The sequence below is a fragment of the Macrotis lagotis genome, chromosome 6 (genome assembly GCF_037893015.1).
Source record: "Macrotis lagotis isolate mMagLag1 chromosome 6, bilby.v1.9.chrom.fasta, whole genome shotgun sequence".
Classification (NCBI taxonomy): domain Eukaryota; kingdom Metazoa; phylum Chordata; class Mammalia; order Peramelemorphia; family Peramelidae; genus Macrotis; species Macrotis lagotis.
In genome coordinates, this window is record NC_133663.1 from 91,018,047 (window position 1) to 91,045,885 (window position 27,839).

Genomic DNA, 27,839 nt, shown 5'->3' on the forward strand with positions numbered 1-27,839 from the left:
TCTTGCCAATTTTCTCTAACAGGGTAAAGGGCATCCATCAGTAGGAGTAAAAGTAGTAAAGAGAGCAAAAGCCATAGTCATTGTACCAATTCAAAAACATTTCTTGAATGTCTATGATGGGGAATTTGCTATGCTAGGTTTTTGGTCTACAAAAAGACATGGTACCAAGATCAAATCAATTATAATATGTTAAGTAATATATATATATATATATATATATATATATATATATATATATATATATATACATATATATATATATCTGTAGCTGGGTGGTATAGTGAGTAGAGTATCAAGTCTGGAGACAGGAAGACCAATCTTCCTAAGGTCAAATATGACTTCAGTAGCTGTGAGACCCTTAGTCACAACCCTTTTGCCTCAGTACCTCTCTGTAAAATGAATTGGAAATGGCACACCACTTCAGTATCTGTCCCAAAAAAGTTCATATTATACTTTTCTAACCTCTCCCTGATGTTATTGTTGTTGTTGTCCATTTGTGTCCAACTTTTTGTGGTTTGGGAGTCATTAGAGGGTTTTCTTGGCAAATTTCCTTTTCCAGATCATATAGATAAGGGAAGTAAGGCAGACAGGACTAAGTGACTTGCCCAGAGTCATACAGCTATTAAATGTCTGACCAGAATTGGTCAGAAACATGAGTCTTCTTGGCTCCAGGTTACTATTTCCACCACTTGTACCTAGCTGCCCTTGTATCATAAAAAAGTTAGAAATTTCCCTCTACATATGACCTAAAAGCTAAACTATAATTTTTTTCTCCAGGGCAATAGGGAATATAATAAGTAAAAGAAAATAGGGATGTAATAAGTCAAAGAAAATAAGAAAAGTAGGACAACCTTTCTTCTAGATGGTCTAGCTCCCCTATGACTTAACCTCTTCTGGAGTGTAAGTGTAGATACAAAGCAGAGGGGTCCCTTAATGGAGTAGAGAATGAGTACAGTGACCCTGCCCTTGGATTTAGCAGCAATTCTTAATGTATTATGAAAATGCCACATCCATCAATTTGTGATGTGATGTGATAAATTTGATTTATGTACCTCCTGCAGCTTTTCTTGGCAGACATGGGAAAATTTAGGGTAAAGTCCTTAGAAAGGTCCAAAGGAAAAGCAAGTAGTCAAAATTAGTGAATTTTATCCCCCTGTCTATGATTAAGATCAGGCTGCAAGGGAGGAGACTGGCTAATCAAAAGGAAAACCTACATGTCTGGTAGACATCTGGTAGAGCCAGTGATGTCATAAACCAACAGTTGTATCAAGAGATTAAGGTCTCTACCAGAGAAGACTCTTATTCCTGATTCAAATCTGGCTTCAGTCACTTCCTAGCTATGTGATCTTGGGCAAGTAAGTCACCTACCCTGTCAGCCTCAGTTTTCTCATCTGTAAAATAAAGTGGAGAAGGAAATGACAACCAACTCCAGTACCTTTACTAAGAAAACCCCAAATAGGGTCACCAATTGCTGGACACAACTGAACAATTTTTAACTAAAAAGGAGCAATTTAGAAAGGGAAGTGTGAAATTTGTCAAATAAAAAAACAGATAAGCCAGGGTCAGACTTGGTCTGACAATTTATCTTTTGGTTCATTTTAGATAATTATGGAAATATCTTCTACATCTGCCAAACTTAGAAGTACCAGAATGCTAAAGAGGAAATCAGGAGCAGCAGCTCAAATCCTACCACAGACACTTACTTTGTGACCCTCAGTAAGTAAATTAATCTCTCAGTTTTAGATGGAGGTAATATAAAATATCTGCTATTTTATGTAAAGTGCTTTATAAACCTTAAGTTGCTATATAAATAATAGATATTATAAAAGAGCATCAAGATTCCAGCTACTGGACCCAGTCCCATATCAATAAGGCAATGGACTATTCTAGAGCTACCAGTTTGCACACTGCCAAGCCAAAAGACAGTTATCACATCATTTTAAAAATGAAACTGTCCCTGGACTCAAATGAAGAGTTAAAAGAAGGCACCTTCTACCCACTCCTTGGTGAAATTGGGAGGTCCACTGGTGCTTTATATTACAAGTTTTCAGATTTTATTCAAAACCTTAAATAATTGTGTCAATGTTTTTCCCCTCCATAGAAAGTACTACTTAATAAAAGGAATGGTTCAGGATTGGGTCAAAGGGGGTAAGGGAATAGGAATTCTATTGCATTTACAAGGTGCCAAGTTTGTACTAAGCTCTACAAATATTCATATTTGATCTTCCCAATAATCTCTCAAGTTTTAGTATTATTATTGCTGTTTTAGAGTTGAAACTAGGGCAGACTAAGTTTACCTGATAGTCAGTTTTTTGTCCTTTGTTCTTGAAGAGGACATCTTGACATCAGGAAGGTGATAACATGACTTTCAAGTGAATTGGATTTAAGTGAGGGATGATTGTGCAAAGTCTCCAGTGGCAAGATACAGATCAGAACAACTGGGGATGGCACTGGATGCAGGGGAAGGAAAGTCTTTCTCAAGTTTCAGTCTGGTTGAGGCAATGCCTGTTTAGTGATTAAGACTAGGTTAAGAAATGAAGCAAAAATGCCTTCTTTTATTTAATCAAACTAAGAAAAGGAAGGGAAGACAGACACTCAGGTTTCTGCCCAAATTAATCAAAATTTATATTCCTTTGGGCAGAGCACCTGCAGGTAAGAATATTATTCCCTGTGTGGACAGAAGGGAAGGAAGGAAGGAAGGAAGGAAGGAAGGAAGGAAGGAAGGAAGGAAGGAAGTGAAGGAGGGAGGGAAGGAGGGAAGGAGGGAGGTAAGAAATTAAGGAAATTGACAGTCACACAAATAGTAAATGTCTGAAACCACATTCAGGAACTCCTGACTCTAGATCTTTTGCTCTACTCACTGTGCCACCTAGCTGTCAAGAAATGTCAAGGGAATAAAAAAGATATAATAAAATAAATTATATTCATAGATATACAAATATACATGTGTATGAGTACATATATATGCATACATATGCTTATGTATCTACATGTATATATTTATGTAAAGCATGTATATATATATATATATATATATATATATATATATGCACGCATGTGTCCACATCTAATTATATATATGAAACTATATCCTAAAGGATTCATCAGTTAGTAAGGTATTCTTATTCCACCTCTTCCATTATGCAAACAAGAGAAAAAAGTCTCTTCTTTGGCTTTTTCTATCTGCAAAACTAAGATGTTGGCCACTTACAAGAAAAATGGTAGAAGTAATGAATATTTTCAGAGAAACTTAGATGACAATGATTAATGAAGAACTTTTCAGTCCATCTCAAAAGGATGTTGTTTCTATCTCCCCTACCCCAGACACGTATTGTTACATAATAGAAAAATGTTTTATAAAACTACCCTATAAAAAAACTACTCCTATAAAAAAAACTACCCCTATAAAGCTACCCTGCTTTCTAGGGGAAGATGATTTTTTAAAGGGACTACAAGACAACAGGATTATTTTGTGACTTGACTGTAAGTGAGGAAGATTTTGGAATGTATTTTTCAACCTGCTAGAAAGGAAAAAAAAACCCATACCTGTCATCAAGGGCTTAAATTGTCACCAATTTTGAAGATTCTTCGCAGACAAGATTTCTGTCTTTCTTTGCAAGGCTCTTTAACTTTTGTTAAAGTAATCCTAACAAATGCCCACAAGTCCGGTCTTATCCTTGAGAGATAGTTTAGGCAATAGCTTATACTTTTATATTTAATATATGCACATATATATATATATATATAAAACATATAAAATACATACCTATACATTACCAAGAAGGGTCTCTAAGCACCAAATAATTTATTTTATTTTTTTTTAGGTTTTTTCAAGGCAAATGGGGTTAAGTGGTTTGCCTAAGGCCTCACAGCTAGGTAATTATTAAGTGTCTAAGGCCAGGTTTGAACTCAGGTACTCCTGTCTTCAGGGCCGGTGCTCTATCCACTGCACCGCCTAGCCACCCCCCAATAATTTTTTAAAAATTTATTGCTGAAAATACTTTCTTTGATCTAAAAGGTGAAATTCTCCTAATGTATGAAAGTATATTGCCAAGCTATGCATCATCACAAATTCTTATTTAATGAGATTAGCTAATATGCTTAAAAAAAATACCACAAATTGTAAACTCCTAGAGATAGGAGGCTGCTCAAGTTGGTTTTTTTTTTTTTAGGTTTTTTGCAAGGCAAATGGGGTTAAGTGGCATGCCCAAGGCCACACAGCCAGGTAATTATTAAGTGTCTGAGACCAGATTTGAACCCAGGTACTCCTGACTCCAAGGCCAGTGCTTTATCCACTGTGCCACCTAGCCACCCCTCAAGTTGGTTCTTGCAACTATGGTCACAAACAGCAGGGATGGGTTCAAGTTCAAACTCTTGTCACTTACTTTACTGACCTTGAGTCAGTTACTTAATCTCTCAGGGCCTCAGTTTCTTTATAAAATGAACTAGATAAACTTTAAAGTTCATTTCAATTCTAAATCTATGATCTTATGAACTCTCAAGTGCAAATTTCATTGAAGAGAGTCATACAACATACCAGCTGCTGTTGTTCATTAATTTTCTGTAAAACTGACCTAGTAAGCTGCCTAAACTTCATTCCCAATTAGCTTTAAAAGATATATACACACACACACACACACACACACACACACACACAACAATTGGAGTCAAATATACTGAACAGCTGAAGCAATACAAGGGGAATCTTATTACCATTTTGGAACATTTGTGATCTCACCAGTGACCACCTGTCATCACCAATCTTTCTATGATGCAAAAAATAAACACACATCTCATTTCATTCATCTCTCAGAACTGGCAGTACAATTCCAGTTAAGTTTCTCCTCTGTCAGTTTAAAAATGGGTTCTCTGAGTAAGAAGAAAACATTGGTGAAATGCTTCTGGGTATGCAATTATTGAATTTGCTGGTCATTTAGCCCAGCAAGTTGTTCTCCAGTCATTAATGACACTGCTAACAAGAACTGATTCTATCTTGTTCACAGCAGGATGATGACCCCAATTGGCAGTATAAGGCTTAAACAGGCCAACTTGTTGATTGGGGGCACTGATACCATCCTGTAAATGCCAGTTCTGCTGCAAGACACTGACATTCAGGCCAAATCTATTTGCTTACTGCTGAGTTGCATAGTTGTTTATAATGACAGGAGGCAGTGGGAAAGGTCTGGAAGGAACAGCTGAAGCTCTGCTCTATGCATCTCCATCAGCTGTGCCTGCTTTACCATTTCTAAATGCTGACTCCATGACGCAATGATCATCCACGATTCCAAAGAACCAACAATTTGCATGATGTCCCCCTCCTGTCATTCTAATGGAGACCTGAAAAGTAATGGACTAATGGGAGGGACATAATATGACTTCTTTTTTTTGACATGGCTAATATGGGAATATATTTTGCTTGACCATGCATATCTGTCCCAAGTTTTCTGCTTCTTTTTCCCCAATGGAATGTAGGAAGGAGAAAAAACTTTTGTTCATTAAAAATTTTTTTTTAAAGTTGATTTTTGGGGCGGCTAGGTGGCGTAGTGGATAAAGCACTGGTCTTGGAGTCAGGAGTACCTGGGTTCAAATCCGGTCTCAGACGCTTAATAATTACCTAGCTGTGTGGCCTTGGACAAGCCACTTAACCCCATTTTCCTTGCAAAAAAAACAAAAAACAAAAAAAAACCTAAAAAAAAGTTGATTCTGGTACTTAATGTACATGTGTGAGATGCCCATAGCTACTTTTGTAGACCTCACTTTGTTCTAGACTTGTAGAGTTTTTAATCTTTCCTTCATTTAAATAAGTGAGTTGAAAAGATCACAAAAATTTTTTTATTTTTATGCATTATTCTAGTTTATTAAATAAAAGGTTTATATCTGCACAATTTGGCAATATTTAAATAAAAAGCTAGAAGCAGAAAAGTTTATGAAAATGACAATTTTATGTAAAGCTCTGTAGTTCAAACTTACAAATAAATATAAGCAGGAAACATTTTTCCTAATGACCAGCAACTTCTAACAACAAAAGCTAAATGAATCCATGTGCAAACAGAAAGCATTTTTAAAAACAATTTGGTTATAGGAGTTTTAGGAAATTTAAAACCATAAAATTTTTTTTTATACTCCAAAAATAAATTTGAAAGTAGGTGATAGAAGGCTTAATTAAGCTGTGCCCTTAAAACAATCAAGAGGGAAGGTGTGGCTCCCAATTCCTCAGTCACTCTGACTACAGTTTTTTAAAATGGTCATTAATCATTCTAAGGCCTAAAAACTAGTTAAATAAACTACTTTATGATATTAATAACTGAGCCCTTAACATATGGTACATGTGTCTTAAAAATGAGGCTTTTTAAAGAGGCTTTTTATCAACTCATTGAATTTTAGAGTAGAAAGGGCCTTAGAACTCATCTAACCAACCCTTCAGAGTTACAGTATAATGTGAACTTCACATGTAAATATTATGAAAATAGAAAAATGGAGATAAATATATAGGATGATCATATCTACATCATTTTATAATTGGTCTAAAATGTTTTGGAAAATATATACACCTTCTAAAAAAAAAAATAAAGTGTCTTGTGCAATCCAAAAAAACAAAACATCATTGAGTGATTAATTAGAAAAAAGAAGTACTTTGAATTTAAAAGGAATCCATCTTTTGATTTAACTATAGACTATTGGTGGAATGTGTGGTGGTAAAAAATACAGTATTTCAAAATGGGGTTTGGTAACATTAACAAGTGATCTAAGGCTTGGATGGGCTCAGTTGAATGATCATATACTGCTACCTGGAAAAAAATCCCCAAAGAAACTTAGGCTTTTGGCACCTAATATGAGTGCTTTTTTGGCTTTTTAAAAATTCTGTCCTATTTTCTATTCTTGATCATCAAACTCTCTGTTCATAAAATCTAAAATCTTCAGTCACAAAACAAACAATTCAATATATTCCTTTCAGCCTGCTGGAAGAAAGTACCAAGAAACAATAGCTAGGTTAAACCACCAGGAAAAGCATCCTTTTGTAACACAGCTCATCTCTTGGACTGTAACAAGTTCATACAGTAACAGCTTGCTGTAAAACTCAGCCTAGAGAGATGGGAAACACTGTCAACACATGGATTGAAAGGGGTAGAGATTGGATGACACCATTTTACAATAAATCTATCAATCAGTAGATTCCCCCACTCCTAATTTAGAGATAGGGAAATTGAAGAACTGGCAGGTTTTTAACTTTTAAAAAGTTAAATCGCAAATTAGTGACAAGGCCCAATTTCTAGGTTTCTAGATATTCAATCTAGTACCCCTTCAAAGAGTGAAATAGCTCCCTTTAAACTATTTTTGAAGCTACAACAGTGAGTACAAATGACAGTACTTGGTAGCACTTTGCCACATAGCTCAAGTTCTCAAAGCATTGCTTTCATTATGAATTATGAAGTCAAAAGACATCCAGCTAAAAATGAATCTAAAAACACACGCACACACTAAAACATTTCAGGTATAAATTCCCTACACAATATTTCCACTGATTATTCTTAAACTGACCATTCAGAACCAGTTCTGAAGTCTCTCTCCCTTGCATGGTTCTCTCTTCCAACGATGGAAGGTCAAAGTCACCAGGAGTCTAGAGACCAAGCTTTTGGGGACTCCAATAAGAAGTGACTGTTTTTGTATTAGAGCATTCTAATATTCCCTATATAAGATGCAGCTGCATGAGACAGTATGGAGTAGTGGATAGAGCGCTCACCTGGAAAACAGAAAGAACTGGGTTCAAGTTTTTCCTTTGACATCCTGGCTGTGTGACCCTGGGCAAGTCATTTCTACAAAGCAGTTGTCCAAGTTACAAAACAGTTGTTGACCTGCCTTGATAGACCAAGGTTCCTTGGCTGGGAGCCACCTATACCAATGAAATCATAGTTCCATTCCCTGTTTCCTATCACTGTATAAGATGTTGTCAGTGAAAGGCTGAGTTATATCACAGTCATCTTGCACAGAAGAAATTCTATCTTAGTTCTCACTTTTCCCCTGCATAGAGCTGCAAAATGCAGCCAAGGCAAGTCCTTTATACATCTGAAATCCAAGAGCACTTAAATAGTAGGAAGAGAAGTTCTGACTACAAACTTTGTACTTTCAGGTAATGGTAAAGTTGCACCTGAAGGATCTAGATGAATGTTTTTGCAGTGATGTTTCTGATCCACTGTCTGCATCTCAAAATTTGTGATGGGTCAAAGCACTGAAAAGCAAGAAGCATTACTGCTGTTGAAAATAGAATCTTCGTCATAGCGATGTCTGAGGCCACCTGTTAGCTGTCACAAATCCAATTTTTTTAATTGTTCATATGTCACAAAGAACTGTAATAGTTAGTTAAGGCCAACAATAATTTCATCTTGATTCCAAAAAAGAAACCCAGTCCATGAAAGTGAACATACTAATTAACCAGACAGGCATTTACTGGGAATCTAGTCTTAGATCCAGAAAGTTGAGGTCCAAGGTAAATACTATGGTTTGATGGGGCACCAAAAGGTTTCCCTTTTCCAAAAAAAAATCTCTCTTCTGCAGGCCTGCCTTCAGAAGCAATTCCAAAGAACCCCAGTTAAACCATATGCCACCTAGAAGAAGACTCCTGACTTTTCTCAACATCACCTTAGTACCAATCATTTTATGAGATTAGTTAACAGACAGACATGTTAAATACTGAATAATGAGATACAGGATAAGGGAGCTTCAGAGAGGGAGCACCTGGCATCTGAAGGGCAAGGGAATTGTAAGGGGAAGAGATCCAAGCTGCAGGGATGGGCACTGAAGAAGAAAAAGGAGTTAAGAGAGAAGAATAGAACACAAAGTCATTTTCCTGCTTCACAATCCTAGGTATGAGGTACTCACTCAGTTGTCTTTTCCCTTCTATGAAAACATGAATGTCAGCTATATAATATTCTCAACTTCTAAACATATCAGCTAAAATTTGGCTATAAGGTATCATCATTAACTCCATAATACATCCATGTCTCCCAGTGTCTAAAATGAAAATTCCAGACTTCCAAAGGAACTTAGATATGCATACAGCTCATTAAAAGGGGGGGGGGGGGGTAGGGATGGCTAGGTAGCACAGTGGATAGAGCACGGCCCTGGAGTCAGGAGTATCTGAGTTCAAATCCAGCCTCAGGCACTTAATAATTACCTAGCTGTGTGGCCTTGGGCAAGCCACTTAACCCCATTGCCTTGCAAAAATGTGGGGGGAGGGTATAATATAAAGGTTTCTTGCAATCAGAATCAAAAGAATTTTTAAAATCATTCCCACTGTATTTTAAAATAGCAACAACCAAGGATGATTACAACATAAACTAAGTCAAGAACAAAGTATCCATCTAGTACCACAATATGAACTTTTATATTGAGAAAAATCTCCTCCCACTAAATTTATTAAAATAAATAAATCAGACTAATTGTGAATTGTATGAGTTCCTGTGTAAATTCACTCATTTCTTTTTTGTTGTTGTTGTTTTAGGTTTTTGCAAGGCAAATGGGGTTAAGTGGCTTGCCCAAGGCCACACAGCTAGGTAATTATTACATGTCTGAGGATGGATTTGAACTCAGGCACTCCTGACTCCAAGGCCAGTGCTTCATCCACTATCCCACCTAGCTACCCCAATTCACTCATTTCTAAGAGCTAAAAATACACAATGAAATGTTATGATCTTGGTTCAATCACTTTTTTTCCTATGATTTTTTGCTTTCAGGGCCTGGTATATGATGTTCGTCCATGTTTGATGAATTGAATTCATTAGATTTGCATAAGAAATAGTACTAACTGTGAATTCTTGAGCATGTTAATTTCAGGTAAAACTCTTTATTAGGCTGTATCTAACAGACTTGTTACTTAGGTAAAAAAAAATCAGATTGAAAATCCAATAATTCAATGAAGAAGTGTCAATTATGCTTCAAGTTTGACAAAACTAACCTAACTAGTTAAGTCACATAATTGAGTCACATAGTTGAGTCACCAGTTAAGTCACATAATTGATTTAGTAGCTGTGTGAATGTAGGAGTTCTGACTTTCTGACAAAGGAAAAAAATGGCATATCACATGTGTGAGTTGGGTAAAAAATTTTAAATTCAGAGCCATCTATTCTACACCTTATTTTAATAGATAAAATTACTTGCCCAAGATCACACAAGTAGTAAATGAAAGAGTCAGAATTCAAACCGGGTCTTCTGCTTTCCAATTTGGTATTCCTTCCATTACCCCTTCCTTCAGGTTTACTCCAGTTTTCTATAAGCTTGGTGTAAATTCAAGGTCTAGTAATAATATCTATTCATTTTTTCCCTGTACTCCTGTCTCAAGGAACAAAATTGTTGAAAAGAGCATTTTTAAAAATTCCTCCAAAAAAGAAAAAAAAGACACATAACCAATATTTTATGTGTGAAAATACAATGGATGCCTCAAGGGAACTCCCAAAGAATATGCTTGCCAAATAAAAGCTCTGTTCTTTAGAATCAAGGGGAAATGGGCCCTGAGTGACAAGATTCTAATTCACAGTAAAATAATCATCACAATTTCAAAAACAGCATTCTTTCAATTCTATTTTTTTCAGGCGCAATGAAACAGGAAAGGATACAATAATATTCCAAGGACCAAGTCGCAACCAATTTGGCCAAAATCCTTTATACAAAGCAAAAAATCCTTCACTCTTCCACGTCTGTTGGGAAAGAAAGAGATATTATTTGAATTGTGAAATGGTCAAAAAGCATTATCAATTGCTGGCATATCCTATTTATTTACTATGAAAAGAAACTGAGATTTTTCTTTAGGAAAAATCCAGTTCTCTTTGTATGATTTTATATAAATCTATATATAATGTGTGTGTGTGTGTGTGTGTGTGTGTATATAGATAGATAGATAAGATAGATGTATATACATATATATATAGGTATATCTATCTATATATGTAGATATAACCATACATCTATATATATGTATATATAACTAATGATCTATTCTCCAGCATGGGATATTCACAGCATATTCCAGGAAATTTGGTTTACATTAAACTATCTTTGATAGTTTTTTGATTGATTTCCCCGTTGAGATACTTAAGGCCTTATACTAGAAGAGCAAGAAAGACTTATAAAACACTGTTTGCTTTAAAGGCTAACAAAAATTGGTGATGAATGAGGAAAACCTGCTGTCTTCTTCATAATTTTATATTTTTTAAAACCTGTCTCAGGGACTTAGAAATAAAACATTAGTCCAATAAAAGTGAACTACTCAAGAGTCTACCTTTCAAGGAAATTCGGTCCATCTCTCAACTTCGAATTCCAGAGTAGAACAATGTTCTACTCTGTTCATGTAAAGTCGTTTTCCCATTACTTATAACAGAGTAGGGATAGAAAGAAAATAAACTTTGCTTTCCTGTCACTTTTATAGGTTCCAAATTTGGACAAGTTGACCACAGTGAATAAAACCTTGTGAACTCTACTACATTAGATCTTTTAAATACTGCTTCTACTTAGTTTGATTTTAATGACAATACTTTTTTTTTTTTTTGCAAGGCAAATGGGGTTAAGTGGCTTGCCCAAGGCCACACAGATAGGTAATGTCTGATACCGGATTTGAACCCAGGTACTCCTGACTCCAAGGCTGGTGCTTTATCCACTATGCCACCTAGCCACCCCAATACCTTTTGTTTTTAACAGATATATATGTGTGTGTATATATATATATATATATATATATACACACACACATATATGTACATATATGTATACACACACACACATACACACTGGTTGATTTGACAGAATAAATATCAGTGGGGGCTCATAAACTATAATTTTCATTCAATGTTAACCTAAAGTTACATCTGAAATAAGTCATTCACAGAAGGTAAAATAAAAGAAATACACTAGAGAAGGAATTCTCAATACTACATCCCCACACACACACACACCCCACACACATATTTCATCCAAACTCATTCCTAGAAATTTTTTTGTACCTGTAACATGCAATCCAAGGTGCTTTTGTAACCAGAACTTGTTCCATCTTGTAAAGTTCTCTGATTCATCATACGTGTTCTCACAACATCAATAGGATTTGAAGCAAGAGCTCCAGCTAATCCACAGGTGAAGCTTGATCTAGTAAGAAATGGAGACAACTTTTGATACCATCAAATGTCAGATAATAACCCCTTCCTTCATCTTACTCAACTTCTGAAGATGGAGAAAAGTAATAGAAGGCAATGGTCAGGCTATAATTTATCAGGTTCCTGTCCATTCAGGCTCTATAACTGCTTCATCATCAATAATTATAACATTAGCTTTAAATATTAGTCAGAAATTCATAAGACTCATGAGTAATAAAAGAGATTAAGAGAAATAAATAAGATTAACATTCATTCCCCAGGAGAGAAGAATTCTAAGTATATAAGCAAACAGTTCTCAAAAGAATTACAAATTATTAACAGCTAAATAAAAGGATACTCTAATCACTAATAATAAGAAAGATAAAAAAATCAAAACAATTGTGAAAATTTACCACACATCTAACAAATTGGTAAAGATGACAAAAGATATCCCAAACTATTTATAATAATTCTTTTTGTAATAACAAAGAATTTAGACCAAAGTAGATATCTAGTTGGGAACTGGATAAATAAACTGTAGAATAAGACCAATAGAACACTACTACACTTTAAGAAAGGATGAAAAATGATAAATACAAAGAAGCATGGGAAGACATATAAACTGATTCAAAGTAAGGGAAGCAGAACCACGGATGCAACTATGTATAATGACTACAAGAATGCAAATGGAAAGAACAAAAATATCAAGAAGAAATTGAGTGCTGTGGAATTATAATGTCTGAAGTTGACTCCCAAAAATGATTATAAGAAAATAACTCCCTCCAATTCTTTTCAGAATTGGGGGGGATTGCTGGAGTAGAATACTATGCATAACATAGGACTGGTTAGTTTTACTGAATTTTTTCTTCCTCTTTTTTATTCATTAACGTAAGGGATGTTTCTCTGGGAGAAGGTAAGGGGAAGGATGGAGTGGAAAATGTAAGTTATATAAAATAGGGTATTAATAAAAATTTATTTTTAAAAGAATCAGAACCATAGGAGGGAACCTCCTTCCTTAGGCCTCACCAATCCCATCAACCACTTCCAAATCACTGCCATCAGTTCAGTTCTGGGGAAATAGGTGTCTATGATATTAATAATTGATCAACAAAGGGGGACTGGGACCTGGGACAAGGATTTCATTGGTATAGGCTTTTCACCCTAGATGAGAAAGTTCATCTGCTAGAAGTCTTAAATGTTGCAGCTAACTCAGGGCACATTTTTTTTGACATTCTAAGAAATAAAAAGGACTTGGTTTTGAAAGAAGACCTCAAAATTTTGTCCAAAATTGAAGAACTTTTCTTTTGTTTTTTGCAAGGCAATGGGGTTAAGTGATTTGCCCAAGGTCACGCAGCTAAGTAAATATTAAGTGTCTGATGTCATATTTGAACTATCTACTGTACCACTTAGCTACCCCTAAAATTTTAGAACTTCTAAAAAAAGACACACAGTAAATATCTGGAAGTTCTTATACATATATGTGATATCTCTCTTCATTATAATGATGCCAATTAAATTTCAACTTTTTTAATAAGATGAATTAACTTTTTATATGTATATGTATAACAACTTCCATACATATGTGACCAAATTAAAATTTCCATAAGTGTGTACTGAGAGGCAGGGAAGCCTAATGGGTAAATAGCTAGCTTCAATGTTAAGAAGACCTGGATTCAAGTCCTAATTCTATTGCATACTGGCTGTATCACCTTAGTGAAACTACTTAATCTCTCAATCAATTGCTCCAGGCAATTAAGTCTTTAAGTTGCAGAGAAGTTGCCAATATACTTTGGAGGGAGACACTCCCTATCACAGATCTGCTCCAAACCCCCAAAACAGGATATATTAAATCACAATTTAATCTTCAAACATTTAAAATATTTTTTAAATGATATTGCATGGACATACAGAAAGTGAGTATAGACAGTATCTCCCATCAGGCCAGACAGGATAAGATGTTTCTTGGTGATATCATAGACTGGTAATTCCACTCCAACAACAATGGCAGCTCTCTGAGCAGTAAGAGACACCCCCTGAATAAAAAAAAAAAGGAATAGAATATAGTATATTAAAGTCAATCTTATCCAATACGCTACATAATTTTATAAATGGCATTATACATAAACTAAAGAATGTGGCGTTGTTTCCCCAAACCAACAGATTCTAAACTTCCAAGACATAAATCTTACATACATCAGAACCCGCAAAATTGCAAATCCATCATCAGAAAGAGGTAGCCTCCAAAAACTGGAAAACATAATGTAGGATGGCAATATAAAAAGCTGGGAAGAAGTCTAATTTACTGTGACAATCATAAATCATCCAGAAGTATATGCATTCAACCTACATAAGAGGTATTCATTATTACTTAGCTATTCTAGAAGTTAATTATTCACAAAATGCTTTCAAATGACAAATCAGATTTTCTTTGTTTTGCAGCTCCACTTTACATAAAATTAAGAAAGAAAGCATCAATATGGGAAGGAATCATTTTAACAGTAAGCTAGGTTAAGATACAGTTTTGAAAATTAGGGGGAAAACAAAAAACAAAATAAAAATTAGAAATGACAAAATATGAACATAATAGAATGTAATTCTCATAGGGCTATCATAAAGAAAGCACTTTGTAAACCTTAAGGTAGATAGAAATGTGGATTATTACTATCATCATTATTAGAAACAGAGAGAGGAAAAGGAACCAGGCCTGTGGTGAAGAAGTCTCCTCTCCTGGTACAAGTCAGAACTTTTTTCTGCTCTTTACCTTCTTAGAGAAATACCCAGATGTTGGGTAAGTGATATGCCCAGGCAGTGTATGTCAGAGACTATAAGTAAACCCAGATCTTCCTGGCCCTGAGGTCAGGTCTCTACTCACTAAGCCATTGCTGCCTTTCATCAGTATCATTATCATTATAAATAATATGATTTCAATACTTGCCCTCCAAAGTCCTCTTGTTCCCTCTTGCTGGTAGATGTTGATGAAGTTGCCTATCATTCCTCCTTGAATCACATTGCTTTGAGCCTGCATTCTTATCTAAGGATTAAGATCCAAATTAGAAGAAATGTGTTTTCCTCCAAATACAAGAATCTGAAGACTATCAGCTAACAATTAGCAATAGAAAAAGAAAAGTATAATACAAAGAATATCCCAAGATTCTTATCAACAATATCTCCCATCCAAAGCTAAATGACTTGCAATGGGTCATATAACTAGTAAATGTCTGATGCGAAATTTGAACTCAGTTCTCCCTGCACTGTGGCACCACTTAAAGGAAAAAGGAAATAAAGGAAATCTCCTTTTGATACATTAACAACAAAATAATGAACAGTTTGGCCAAAGAGATAGTAGTTGGCATATATCTTATCAGAGTGAATCACTAGTGCAGAGAGGCCATCTACATCTATCCTGTGCCTGTGACCTCGCCCTACATTTTTAATGCTGGCATCCAACTTAGTTTGTGAACTGGTTACTACCAGCTGAGCCAAAACTATTTTCAAACTGATGCACTGAAAGGTATGCAAAGGAGGTTAACACGGGACTCCTGCATGATGCCCTTTATACCATAACCTCACTTGAACTTATCAGTGAGTTTCTCAGATAACAGGGAGTTCACAGGGCTAGGATTCCAATGTAAAGATTGCTTAACTCTGCCTTGGGCAGTTTTTTGTTTTAGAATGAGCAGAGATTTCTAATCCTGAATACCACTTTTGCCTTTCTTATGAAGCATGGGACCTAAACAAAATAATACACTGATTTACTCAAGTGCAAATGTTTTGCTTCTAATTTGGAAAAGAAATCATCATCATCAGGGGCAGCTAGGTGGCATAGTGGATAAAGCACCAGCCTTGGAGTCAGGAGTACCTGGGTTCAAATCTGGTCTCAGACACTTAATAATTACCTAGCTGTGTGACCTTGGGCAAGCCACTTAACCCCATTTGCCTTGCAAAAAAAAAAAAAAGAAATCATCATCATCATAATCTATTTTCTAAAAGATCTCTTGAGCTTCAGCAAAGGCCTTATCCCAAAGCACTAAGATATTTTATTTTATTATTATTTTTTTAATTTAAGGCAATGGGGTTAAGTGACTTGCCCAGAGTCACACAGCTAGGCAATTATTAAATGGTCACTTTTGAACTCAGGTCCTCCTGACTCCAGGGCCAGTGTTCTAACCACTGCACCACCCAGCTGCCCCCCAAAGAACTAAAACATTGTCCCAAACTTCTTACTTAAAAGGAGAGGCCATGGCAAAGACCAAATTCAAGAGATTTTTTTCCAGGAAAACAGTACTTGCCTAGAGTTAAAAATATGTTCTTTATTTTAAAGCAAAAAAGCACCCAGGATGGGTTTTAAAAAAAAACTATTCTGCTTCAAGTTTTCACTCTTTTAACTTCCTAGGATAGCATCAGAGTCCATTGCTAGCTGAAGGCACCCCATGTTTTCTTATCTCTTGCCTTTAAAGATCCTATTATTCTCTGGGTGGGATTCCCTTCCCAAACCTTATTTCCATTTACTCCATTTTGACCCTTTCAGGGTTCAGTTCAAAATCAAGCTCCTTCTACTCTGAATTTTCCTAATACTTTGTATCTCTTTTATCACATGTTCATATTACCCTTGGCAGACTTTTAATTCCTTTTAAAATTACTGGACCTTGAAAGTGAGTCTTCAGCACTTGTGACTTGTTATTTATAGCCAACCTCATGATCTGATAATGTGGTTATGGGGTTTAACTGTATAGCAAGCTGTTTTTTTTAAATACATTTATGTGTCCATATATGTATATATAATTATATATGTTATATATAATATATGTATCTTTTATTTACTTAAGTATTAGTTTGAAAATTTCATTCACTGGGCAAAAGATATTATTACTCTCTGTTGTAACCCCTAAAAATATCTGGTACATTTGCTTGCACAGATGATCAATAATATAATGATAATGTTTGTCCTTTATTCTTGAAGAAGACCAGGACATCAGGGAAGTGATGCCATGATAAGCACATGAATTGGATTTGGTGGATGCTATGCTAAATCACTAGTCTCACTTTCTCCTCCAGAGTCATCTGGGACCAGTGGCCAGATATGAATCAGGATGACTGGAGATGACCCTGGATGCCAGGCAATCAGGGTTAAGGGATTTGCCCAAGGTCACATAGCTAGTAAGTGTCAGAAGCTGAATTTGAACTCCCATCCTCCTGATTCCAAGTCCGGTACTCTATCCACTCAGTACTCTATCCACTGTACCATCTAGCTGCTCCACAGAGATGATCAATATAATTTTTTTTTTTAGTTTTTTGTAAGGCAATGGGGTTAAGTGGCTTGCCCAAGGCCACACAGCTAGGTAATTATTAAGTGTCTGAGACCATATTTGAACTCAGGTACTCCTGACTCCAAGGCCTGACTCTATCTACTGTGCAACATAGCCACCCCTTGATCAATATAAATTTGTTGAATGAATCATGATTTTTCTAAGCCCTAGAAATTGGAATAACAAATACAACATTTCACACCATTATTGCTCCAGGTAATTATGTTTCAAAACAACTAAAATTCCTTAATTAATTGGACAAATCTCCATTTACTTATCCCTTTAGTTTGAGACTGGAAGTTTTTTCTGGGATGATTATTATCAGATAGCATTTATGAGGTAAATTAACCAAAAGAAGACAAGTCTTTACAATCTCTCCTCATGAAAAGTTACTTTAAAGGGGGAAAGAACAATTCACCCCTAGTTTTCCCATATATAATGTAGGCATAGAGTAAAAAGTATGCTTCCTGAGGACAAAGGCTTATTCCTAAAACTAAGCACGATATCGGTACAGTAGACATCTAATAAATTCTTGATGACCTACTAATGCACTGAAAAATAATGCCCATAATTGTAAATATCAAGATTTTAAAATCATAGAATTTTTGAAATGGTTGAGAGATTTAGGGTTTGCCACAAAATTACAAAGATGAGTCATAGGAAGACCAGGTCGAAAACCAAAAATTTCTTTATTATCAGTAGAGATATTCAGAAAGTACAGTAAAATGCATCCTGGATTTGAGCAAAGCATACAATAAATAGTAAAATTCTCTTTCTATCTCTTGCTTCTGGGCTTTATTAGTCATGTACAGAAATGCTGATGATTTATTTGGCTTTGTTTTATATCCTGCCACTCTGCTAAAGTTGTTAATTGTTTCAATTAGTGTGGAGGATTCTGGAGAAATTTAGGAAGAAGGCAGTACCTGAGTTTTATTTTATTTTATTTTTTTAGGTTTTTCAAGGCAATGGGGTTAAGTGGCTTGCCCAAGGCCACATGGCTAGGTAATTATTAAGTGTCTGAGGTCGGATTTGAACCCAGGTACTCCTGACTCCAAGGCCATTGCTCTATTCACTGCGCCACCTAGCTGCCCCTCACTGCGCCACCTAGCCACCCCTAGCACCTGAGTTTTAAAAGAAGATCCAGGGCATGGTCAAAGGGAATGACAAGAATATAGGCAGAAAGCCAGGAAATCCCAAGACATATGCAAGGACAAAGAGAGCAACTCAAGTGAGATAAAGTATAGGGGGTGGTATGAGATAAGCATGGAAAAGCACCCTCCAAAAATAGGCTGAAGTAGACTGTGGAGAGCCTGATATGCTAAAACATGAGTTTGAACTTTATTCATAAGCAATAGGAACCCCAGAAAGGCTTCAAGTAGCAGAGTCACACAATCAGATCTATGTATAAAGAGTAGTTATGAAAGGATATGAAAGATGGAGAAAAAAAGATAGTATGGAAGCAGAAATACTAGTTGGGCAGTTCCTTTGTATATGTAGAAAACTTCTACCCCCCCAAAAAAAATCCATAAAATTATATTCACAATTGGCCTATGTTTTAAAGAAGAAGCCCTACTGATTTTGATTCCTTTTGTCAATTAAACCTCCAAGTAAATCATTTCTACTATGTGTATATAGTAGAGTAACTTTAAAATTCTCATAAAAGTTTTTGTCCATTGAAAGGAAAGCAGATGAACCTGCAAAAATATGCAAAGTTTTGTAGAATAACTTACTTTCAAAACATCTGTTGGATTGGCAATGGATGAGGAAATAACTCCAGAAAGAATCCCACAAATGACATTTATCAGCAGAGTTTCATCTAGGAATAAACAAAAGAACATCACTATCTTGTCTTTGATTTAATAAGCTCTTACCACCAGTGAGAGCTGAAACTCAGTGGATGAAATGATCCCATTTAATAAATTTAATAATTTAATAAAGATGAAGGCCTCTGAACCTCAGTTTCCTTATCTGTAAAATGAGGATCAAAGAAGCACCTACCTCATGGAATTGTGATTCAAATGAGCTAATGATGTATATAAAGTGCTTTGCTATATAAATGATGGTTCTCTTTACTATCAAAAGGTTACATGTTAGGGTGGAAAAAGAGCTGGCCTCAAAATCAAGAAGACTTGATTTAAGGGCCAAATCTGACACTTATACTGATTGGAGGACTCTAAGTAAACATAGTATTAGTTACAGAGAAAGTGAGACAGAGTTTCCTTATCTTTAGGTTCCCTATACCTTCATCATCATCATCATCATCATCTTCTTCTTCTTCTTCATCAATGTCCCTAGTGTTTCTCTCCAATAGAATTTAAATTCCTTGGTTCATGTTTGGACCATCAGTGTCTATCACATAGTAGGTCCACAATAGATGCCTGCTTAACTGAATGTAGCTGTGATAAATATTCTTGTCATTTTATAGATGAACCAAAAACAAAGTGAAAGAGCCAATTCGTGAACAAGCATTTAACATCCTGGGTACTATGTTAGACAATGGGGATGCACAGACAGAAAATTGTACCAGCTTCTCCCAAAAGGCTTATATTCCCTCTGATGATAGGGCTGAACTCAGAATTCCTCATTCTGACATATAGTTAAGCCTGCAAATTAATTCATATCAAGAAAAAATTAATAAAATCTTACAATTCTCAAGCTGGAAAGAATCTTAGTGATCCTTTTATCCAGGTCTTTCATTAAATAGATGAGGAAAACTACTAGAAATAGCTGCCCAAATTTTTCCTCTCATTCCCTAAGCCATTTACCAAAGCTGTTCAAGTGCCAGCTGTGTTTTAGCCAGAAGAACAGTTCCTGGAAAAATGTTTGTTTAACAATAGATAACCTGGTATGGCCTTGTTCAGATAAAAGCCCCATAGTCCATTGGTAAGTAACAGAAATGAATCCCCCCCCCAAAATAGCTTTGCTTAATTGCCTTGGGAGTTTTTGTTTGCTTGTTTTTTTCTTGTTAATCTTGTTTGTCCTTGCCTTGGTTTTTACTTGTGCTATCTCTGTCTCTCTGTCTCTGTGTCTCTCTCTCTGACTCTCTGTCTTTCTGTCAGTCTCTCTCTCTCTCTCATTATTCACATATTTGAATGCCTGCTTATGCTGCTGAACACTAAAAACAACTTGGGAGTCATGTCCAGACTTCTTATTTTTTCACTTTAGAAGAAAGCCAAGTATGGAAATGCCTAGGTAACAAGATAGTTCAGTAGATAAAGAGAATACTGAGTTCAAATTCAGCTTCAGATCCTTAGAAATGTGATGTTGGGCAAGTTGCTTAAACCATGTGCCTCAGTTTCCTCAACAGTAAAATGGGAATAATCATAACACCAACATCCCAGGATTGATGTGAGGACCAAATGAGATATTTCTAAAGAATTTTCTCATTTCTCATTTCTAATTTCTAAAATTCTAAGAAATTTCTAAAGAAAATAAGGCAAAGCACTTGGCATCTAGTAGTTACTAAAATGTTTATTCTCTTCCCCATTTTCAACATAAGATCATAAATATAAAGCTGAGAGAGATCCTTTAATACAATGACCTCATTTTATAGATGAGGAACTGAGGCATAAAAAAATTACATGATCTATCCAAGATCAAACGGCTCATCAGGGAAGCAATTTATGATTTTAGCGATTTCCCCAGGGAACTTACAGGGTTTAATGACTTGCCCTCAGTGACATAGCTAATATGTGAGAAAGACATAAACTCTAGTCTTTCTGACTCAAAGGCCCACTAAACCATGTTGCTTCTCAAAGCAAAACTTATATTAATATCTTTTTAAAAATAAAATTTATTTATTATCATGTTTAACTATCATATTAATATTTATCATAATAAATCATATTAATTAATAATACATTACAAATAGTATATAGTATCATTTAAGTTAAACTATACAATTATTTTTATATATTAAGGTTTATTTGAATCTTCTTCAGAGTTGTCTTTGATAATAAAAATGTCAGAAATGAACAGATGATAATCTGATACCAAACTAATGAAATCAAGAAGACAGTCAACTGAGTTTCTTCCCACTAGGAAAGAAATTTTAAAGAAGAAATTTATCATTCACCTTCTGGTCGATCAGTAAACACTCTCTTCAAGCTCTGATAAACTCCTATCTTTATGGTACCATAAGAAGCCTGCCGTAACATCGCAGGGGCAATTCTGATGCAATCAATGCATAAAAGAAATATAAAAGAAGAAATGTCAGTAAGAAATATAAAAGTCATTTGAAATTACCCTAAAAGATTCACATGGATAGATTAGGCACCTCTTAGATGAAGTCCATCAAATAACATCTGAGGTCTTTTCTACCTTGAGATGCTATGAACTCTTTCCTATGAGATAACATGGTATCAAGGCTCTAAAAACTAAACTTGGGAGTCAGGAAACCTGAGTATATTCCCAACTCCACCAAGTTACTAGCTGTGTGACACTGTGCTCAGTCTCAGATTCCTCATCTGAAAAATGAAGATAACAATACTACCTACCTCACAGGGATTGTGCAGATCAAATACATAAAGCATTTTGAAAACTTTAAAGTTCTGTAAATGTTAGCTATCATTATTATTACTATTATTACTATTATTATTATTATTATTATTATTGTCTTTCTTATAGGATAGACTTGTCCGACATTCAGATTATGGTAACCAATTTCTTAATTAAAAGTCTAAGTTCGATCATCTCAACTCAATGTAGGAAAATAGACTATTTTTGATTTTTGTTATTTGTATCCAATAAATATAAATCAGTAATTAGTTTTTCACATCATCAATGAAAATTTAAGTGAAAAAATAGTTTGAACTATGAACTACTGCCATAATTAGACCCAGGAATCACTGTGATGTTTAAAAAGTTCAAGACATAATTTCTGAGTAATTAATCATGTTAGTATATAATTAATAAAATGATTAATTACCTAGAAACTATGTCTCTTGAACTCTTTATATGTCACAGAACAGTATTCATTTAAAAAGGACTTCTTTCTCTGACTGCAAAGTATCATGAAATACAGTCACTGATTTTTCTGATCCTTTTGACAGAGATCAAAGATTTAGGACAAAAAGGACAGCAATTACTTGATTGTAAGCTCCCATTTTAAAGATGAAGAAACTGAGGTCCAAAGAGATTAAGTCATACTAAAGTCACACAATAGTTAAGTAGAAGAACTTAGATTCCAATACATACCCTCTGATTCTAAATCTGATACCCCCAATCTCTATCCATGTTAACATAGTGAAAACACTCATAAGATGTAGTAGTACTTATTTATGGTAGTGGTTCTCAAAAAATAAAATATGTTAATCCCTGGGGATACAGGAGACACTTTCAGGGGTCCAAAAAAGCAAAAATATTTTCAAAATAATGTTAAAATGTCATTTTTCTATTAGCGGGAAAAATTATTGCTACTCCCTTTTCCAATAGCATATTGTGTTAAGTTGAATTTTCTTCATATGCTTCAACCAAAACTGTGTATCACAAAAATATCGATTGAATACAGAAACAGTTAGAACTCAATTATCTTCTATTAAGTTAAGACTTTAAAGAGATTTGCAAAAATATGCAAAACTGCTACTTTTCTTTTTTGAAAATAATCATTCATTCATTAAATATGATACATATATTAACATAATTAGTTTATTATTTTCAATTAAATTAATAAATATTTTTAAATGCAATAAATCTTTATTTCTAATATATTAAAAAGAGCTCTTTGGGATTCTCAATAATTTTTAAGATTACAAAAAGAACATGAGGTCACAAGGTTTGAGAACTACCAATCTAAATAGGTCACACTCCTAAAATGAAATCTATTCAAAAGGTAAAAACATACAAAAAAACAGATTCAACATCAACTAAAAAATACTATTCATTAGTGGTCATATTCTGGTTTTACAAAGGCAGATGTAGAAGGGAAAAGTGTTGTCTCTATGCAGATCAGATTTCAAAAACAGTCCTATAATACACATTATACAACATGGCATATAGATTACAGAAAGATCTCACTAATTCAGAATAATTTAAGTTAATAAAGGCAATATGAAACTGTAATATCTGTAATTTGAAGTATTAACAAATAAGTAGTGTCAAATGCAGCAGATGACAGAAAATATGAGGAAAAAATCTTGAGTATTATCATATTTTCAAAGATCACAAAAACTCCTTTTATTTTCTCTTTAAGCAGTACTATAGAGAACTCTATCAACTTTAGAGGTTTCCCTTATTAAAATAATACACAATAAATTTTATTTACCCAGAATACAGTGCTTTTAGCCCTTCTTCTCTACATATCCTCACTAATGCATGTAACATTCCTCGATATCGAATCTCCTTGAATTTGGCATCATTTGTCTGTCCCTGAATCTGGAGACGTGTCTTGGTTAAATCAATTGGAAAAGTACCTTAAAATTTAAAATACAGAAGTTAATATCAAAACTAATTTTAAAAACTTTACCCTAGGCCATATAAAAAGAGGATAAGAATTAAACAAAAGCAGTCAAAGGATAATTTACTTATTCACATACCTTTGTATTCAAAATCAGCAAATCCCAAATCATCAAAACTAAGTTATGAAAACTCATGTGAAAACATACATGAAAACATACGCTGACATACATACACACATATATGTGAATGTGTCCCAAGTAGCCCCCAAAAGAAAAGCAATGAGATCTTAATATTTTTTTGTCTAAAGAATCAAATTAATACAGTGTCACTGGAAAGATGATAAAATGTTCATTTTTAAGAAAAAAATACTCTAACTTTTTAACCACCAAAAAAGCTTTTTAACGCTGTTCATTTAGAATGGAATAGTACTCATCAGGCCATGAATTTGTTTACTGAGTACTGAGTTAAGAAGGCAATTGGAGATGGAAAGCCCTGTTTTTAGGTGCTTGCAAGTCTAAACAGTAATACAATTAAATTTTTTTTAGGTAGTAATACAATTAATTAATGAATACAATTTAAAACTGCATGTAATGAAATACACATTGTAAAATTTTTGTTAAAAAGAAAATCAAGTAACTTCAGAAGTTATCTAGTCCAAATCAAGTCAGATAAAAATCCTTCTATGACATCCCTGTAAGTCATAAGTTTTTTATGTTGTTTGTGTCATGGACCTTTTGGTAGTCTAGTGAAGTCTATCATATCAGCCCCTTTCCAGAATATTTTTAATAATATAAAAATGAATTGCATAGGATTACAAAGGAAACCAATTACATTGAAATATAGTTGTCAAAATATTTTAAAAACAAGGTCACAGACCCAAGTTAAGAATTCCTGCTATAAGTACTCATCCAATTTCTTTTTTGTTTTTTGGGGTTTTTTTTTTTTAGGTTTTTGCAAGGCAAACGGGGTTAAGTGGCTTGCCCAAGGCCACACAGCTAGGTAATTAAGTGTCTGAGGTCAGATTTGAGCTCAGGTACTCCTGACTCCAGGACTGGAGTGCTCTATCCACTGCACCACCTAGCTGCCCTTCATCCAATTTCTTAATAAAGGCCCCTAGTGATGGTAACTCACTATTCATTTCATTTCAACCATTTAAAAAGTATCTACTGTATAAAGATGAATAAGACAGGTGTTTGTGAAAATATAAAGTTTGGCTAGAAATAGTCCTTGCTTTCATGCAGCTTATGTTCTAACAGAAGCATAAGATATACAAAAATATCTAAAACATGTACTATTATATAAGTGCATTAAGAGGTGTTGAAAGAGTATATGAAGGGGGCAGCTAGGTGGCGCAGTGGATAAAGCACCAGCCTTGGAGTCAGGAGTACCTGGGTTCAAATCCGATTTCAAACACTTAATAATTACCTAGCTGTGTGGCCTTGGGCAAGGCATTTAACCCTGTTTGCCTTGCAAAAACCTTAAAAAAAAAAAAGACCATGTGAAGAAGCCCAAAGGAGAAGATAAATTAGTAACAAAGAAGAACAGAAGAAGAGATATTTGAGACTTTAAAGGATAAGTAGCATTCAATAGGCAAAGATCAAGAAAAAAAGAGATTATTTTTATCATAGAGTACAAAAGCCAGATATGGAAAAGCATTATATGAATTCAATCCAGTTTTAACTAAAGCATAGAATGCACTATAGGGAGATCTGAGAAAAGTTTGAAGGGGAAGGGTAGCACTGAATAAGGGGTTCTGCATGTCACACAAATCTTATGATTTGGAAGGAGCCAGAAAAGTACATCAAACTGTATTCAAAGGACAATAAGGAACTACTGAAACTTTCTGAGCAAAGTTACAATATAACAAGATTTATGCAAGTTAATTTGGCAGCAGCATAACACATGGTTTGGAAGGTTAAGGAACAAAATAAGGCTACTTCAGTGAAGAGAAGAGAGAGAGATGGGATGAAAACTGAATTGTTTTACTTGAACCCAGATAAGACGAGGACCAAAAAATCCTTAATTCCTTGCCTCACCTTCCTCCAAAATACACACACACACACACACACACACACACACACACACACTTTAGTTTCTCTTCTCCAAGCTCAATACCATTAATCATCAAATAATGTGGTTTCCACTCTCCTCAATTTCCTTTTCCACTTTGCCAAAGTTCCTTTGAAGAGGTGGTATCCACAGCTGAAGACAATTCTTCCAATGGGACCAAAGCACAGTACAAATACATTCTAGGCAAAATTACAACCTGTACAATAAGATCTTCTTGGAGTCCAACTGGATTATAAAACATTAATGCATGCTCTCAAATTTCTGTCAGTATTATCTGAAAATCTGGAATCTTTATCTAACTCAATTAAAATGTTGAACCAGAGGCAAGGAATGACATTCTTGTAGAGTCCCTCATCCAAACTAACATTAAGTCCATTAATCCTTACCCTTCAGGTGGGTTTGATTATTCAGCCAGATCCAAATTCTGGAACCTGTATTATCATCAAAAACCACAAAGATTTCCCAAAATGTTGCTGTTTCCTCACCAATTTTTTATGCAAGTTAAGTAGCCCCCAAAAGAAAAGCAATGAGATCTTAATATTTTTGTGTCTAAAGAATCAAATTAATACAGTGTCACTGGAAAGATGATAAAATGTTCATTTTCAAGAAAAAAATGCTCTAACTTTTTAACCACCAAAAAAGCTTTTAACACTGTTCATTTAGAATGGAATAGCACTCATCAGGTCATGAATTTGTTTACTGAGTTAAGAAAGCAGAATGTGGTAAGGATATGACATATATGAGAAACTGCCAAATAGCTCAAATCCTACTATCAAACCAAATCAACAAATATTTATTAAGTTGTTGAAGACACAAAGTCATAAATAAAATAGTCACTGTTCTCAAGGAGCTTACATTATTCAATGATCTAGTGAATAGAGCTCATGCTTCAGCAACAGAAGAAATAGGTTCAAATTCAGCTTCTGATGTTTGCTACTGGGGGGTCTGCTTCTTTCATTTACCCTCCTTAGGTCTCTGTTTTCTTATCTTATAAAACTAGAAAGTTGAGGGGCAGATAGGTGACGCAGTGGATACAGCACCAGCCCTGGAGTCAAGAGTACCTGAGTTCAAATCTGGCCTCAGACACTTAATAATTACCTAGCTGTGTGGCCTTGGGCAAGCCACTTAACCCTATTTACCTTGCAAAAAACTTAAAAAAATAAAAATTAAAAATAAAATTAAAAAAACCTAGAGTTGAACTAGTTGAATTTTGAGATTCCTTCTGGCCCTCACTTTATGATTGTATGATCATGGATCCAGTATGTTGTTATTGCTATCATTTCAGTCTTTGTGACCCTATTTAGACTTTTCTTGGCAGATATAGGAGTGTTTTGCAATTTCCTTCCCCAGCTCATTTTACAGATGAGGAAACTAAGGCAAACAGGTTAAATAACTTACCCAGGGTCATATGGCCAGCAAATATCTGAAGGCCAAATGTAAACTGGGGAAGAGACACAAGATGCAGTATGCTATCAACAGCACCACTTGGATATCATAGTCCAGTCATTCTCTTTAAAAAGGAGCAAAGGCTCAGTTGATGTGGTTTGTTTTTGCTGAACCTACAATGGCTCAAAATCATTATCATTTTTCTTTCTAAGTTCGAACAGATCAACTTTCTTGCTGAACTATGACACTAGAAGTAGTATCAACACAGAGTACAGAAGTGGTTAATCAGCAACCGTGCCCTTCCTGCTGCCACCTCCACTCAACCAGGAAACTACATAATTCTCCAAAAATACATTCTAGTCCATACCTCCCATGGAGCTTCATCTGACTTTGCCCTAGATCAACAGAAAAGGTAGCCTGGAAACTACTGGATAAAAGAAGTGTGCTAAGGTTCAAAAGAACAGAACAGACTAGACAAGGGAAAATCGAACATGATGGAGGTCATGTTCCATTAACCTGGGCAGCATGCATTACTTATGAAAGAATATATTTGATTAAAGCAATC

General features: G+C 34.9%; 1 protein-coding gene and 1 long non-coding RNA gene across 5 annotated transcripts in view; one reads left to right on the top strand and one right to left on the bottom strand.

Annotated features, from left to right (window-relative positions):
• Positions 1 to 1,309: 1,309 nt before the first annotated feature.
• The window catches only part of LOC141491098 (uncharacterized), a 28,608-nt gene continuing 2,078 nt past the window's right edge, over positions 1,310 to 27,839 (top strand). Inside the window, exons 1-2 of the long non-coding RNA XR_012469458.1 lie at positions 1,310 to 1,355; positions 1,603 to 1,716. This is a non-coding gene — a long non-coding RNA (uncharacterized LOC141491098). The remainder of the gene's footprint in view (positions 1,356 to 1,602; positions 1,717 to 27,839) is intronic.
• SLC25A30 (solute carrier family 25 member 30) overlaps positions 3,056 to 27,839 on the bottom strand; it is a 38,565-nt gene continuing 13,781 nt past the window's right edge. For 3 of the 4 annotated variants that reach the window (XM_074191698.1, XM_074191701.1, XM_074191700.1), the window contains 7 exons: positions 23,685 to 23,832; positions 21,498 to 21,592; positions 19,153 to 19,238; positions 15,052 to 15,147; positions 14,025 to 14,149; positions 11,991 to 12,129; positions 8,352 to 10,691 (listed from right to left, as the gene is read on the bottom strand). In XM_074191698.1, the coding sequence (XP_074047799.1) occupies positions 10,551 to 10,691; positions 11,991 to 12,129; positions 14,025 to 14,149; positions 15,052 to 15,147; positions 19,153 to 19,238; positions 21,498 to 21,592; positions 23,685 to 23,832 (830 nt within the window). In that variant the 3' untranslated portion in view covers positions 8,352 to 10,550. The other variant, XM_074191702.1, reaches the window with a different exon arrangement.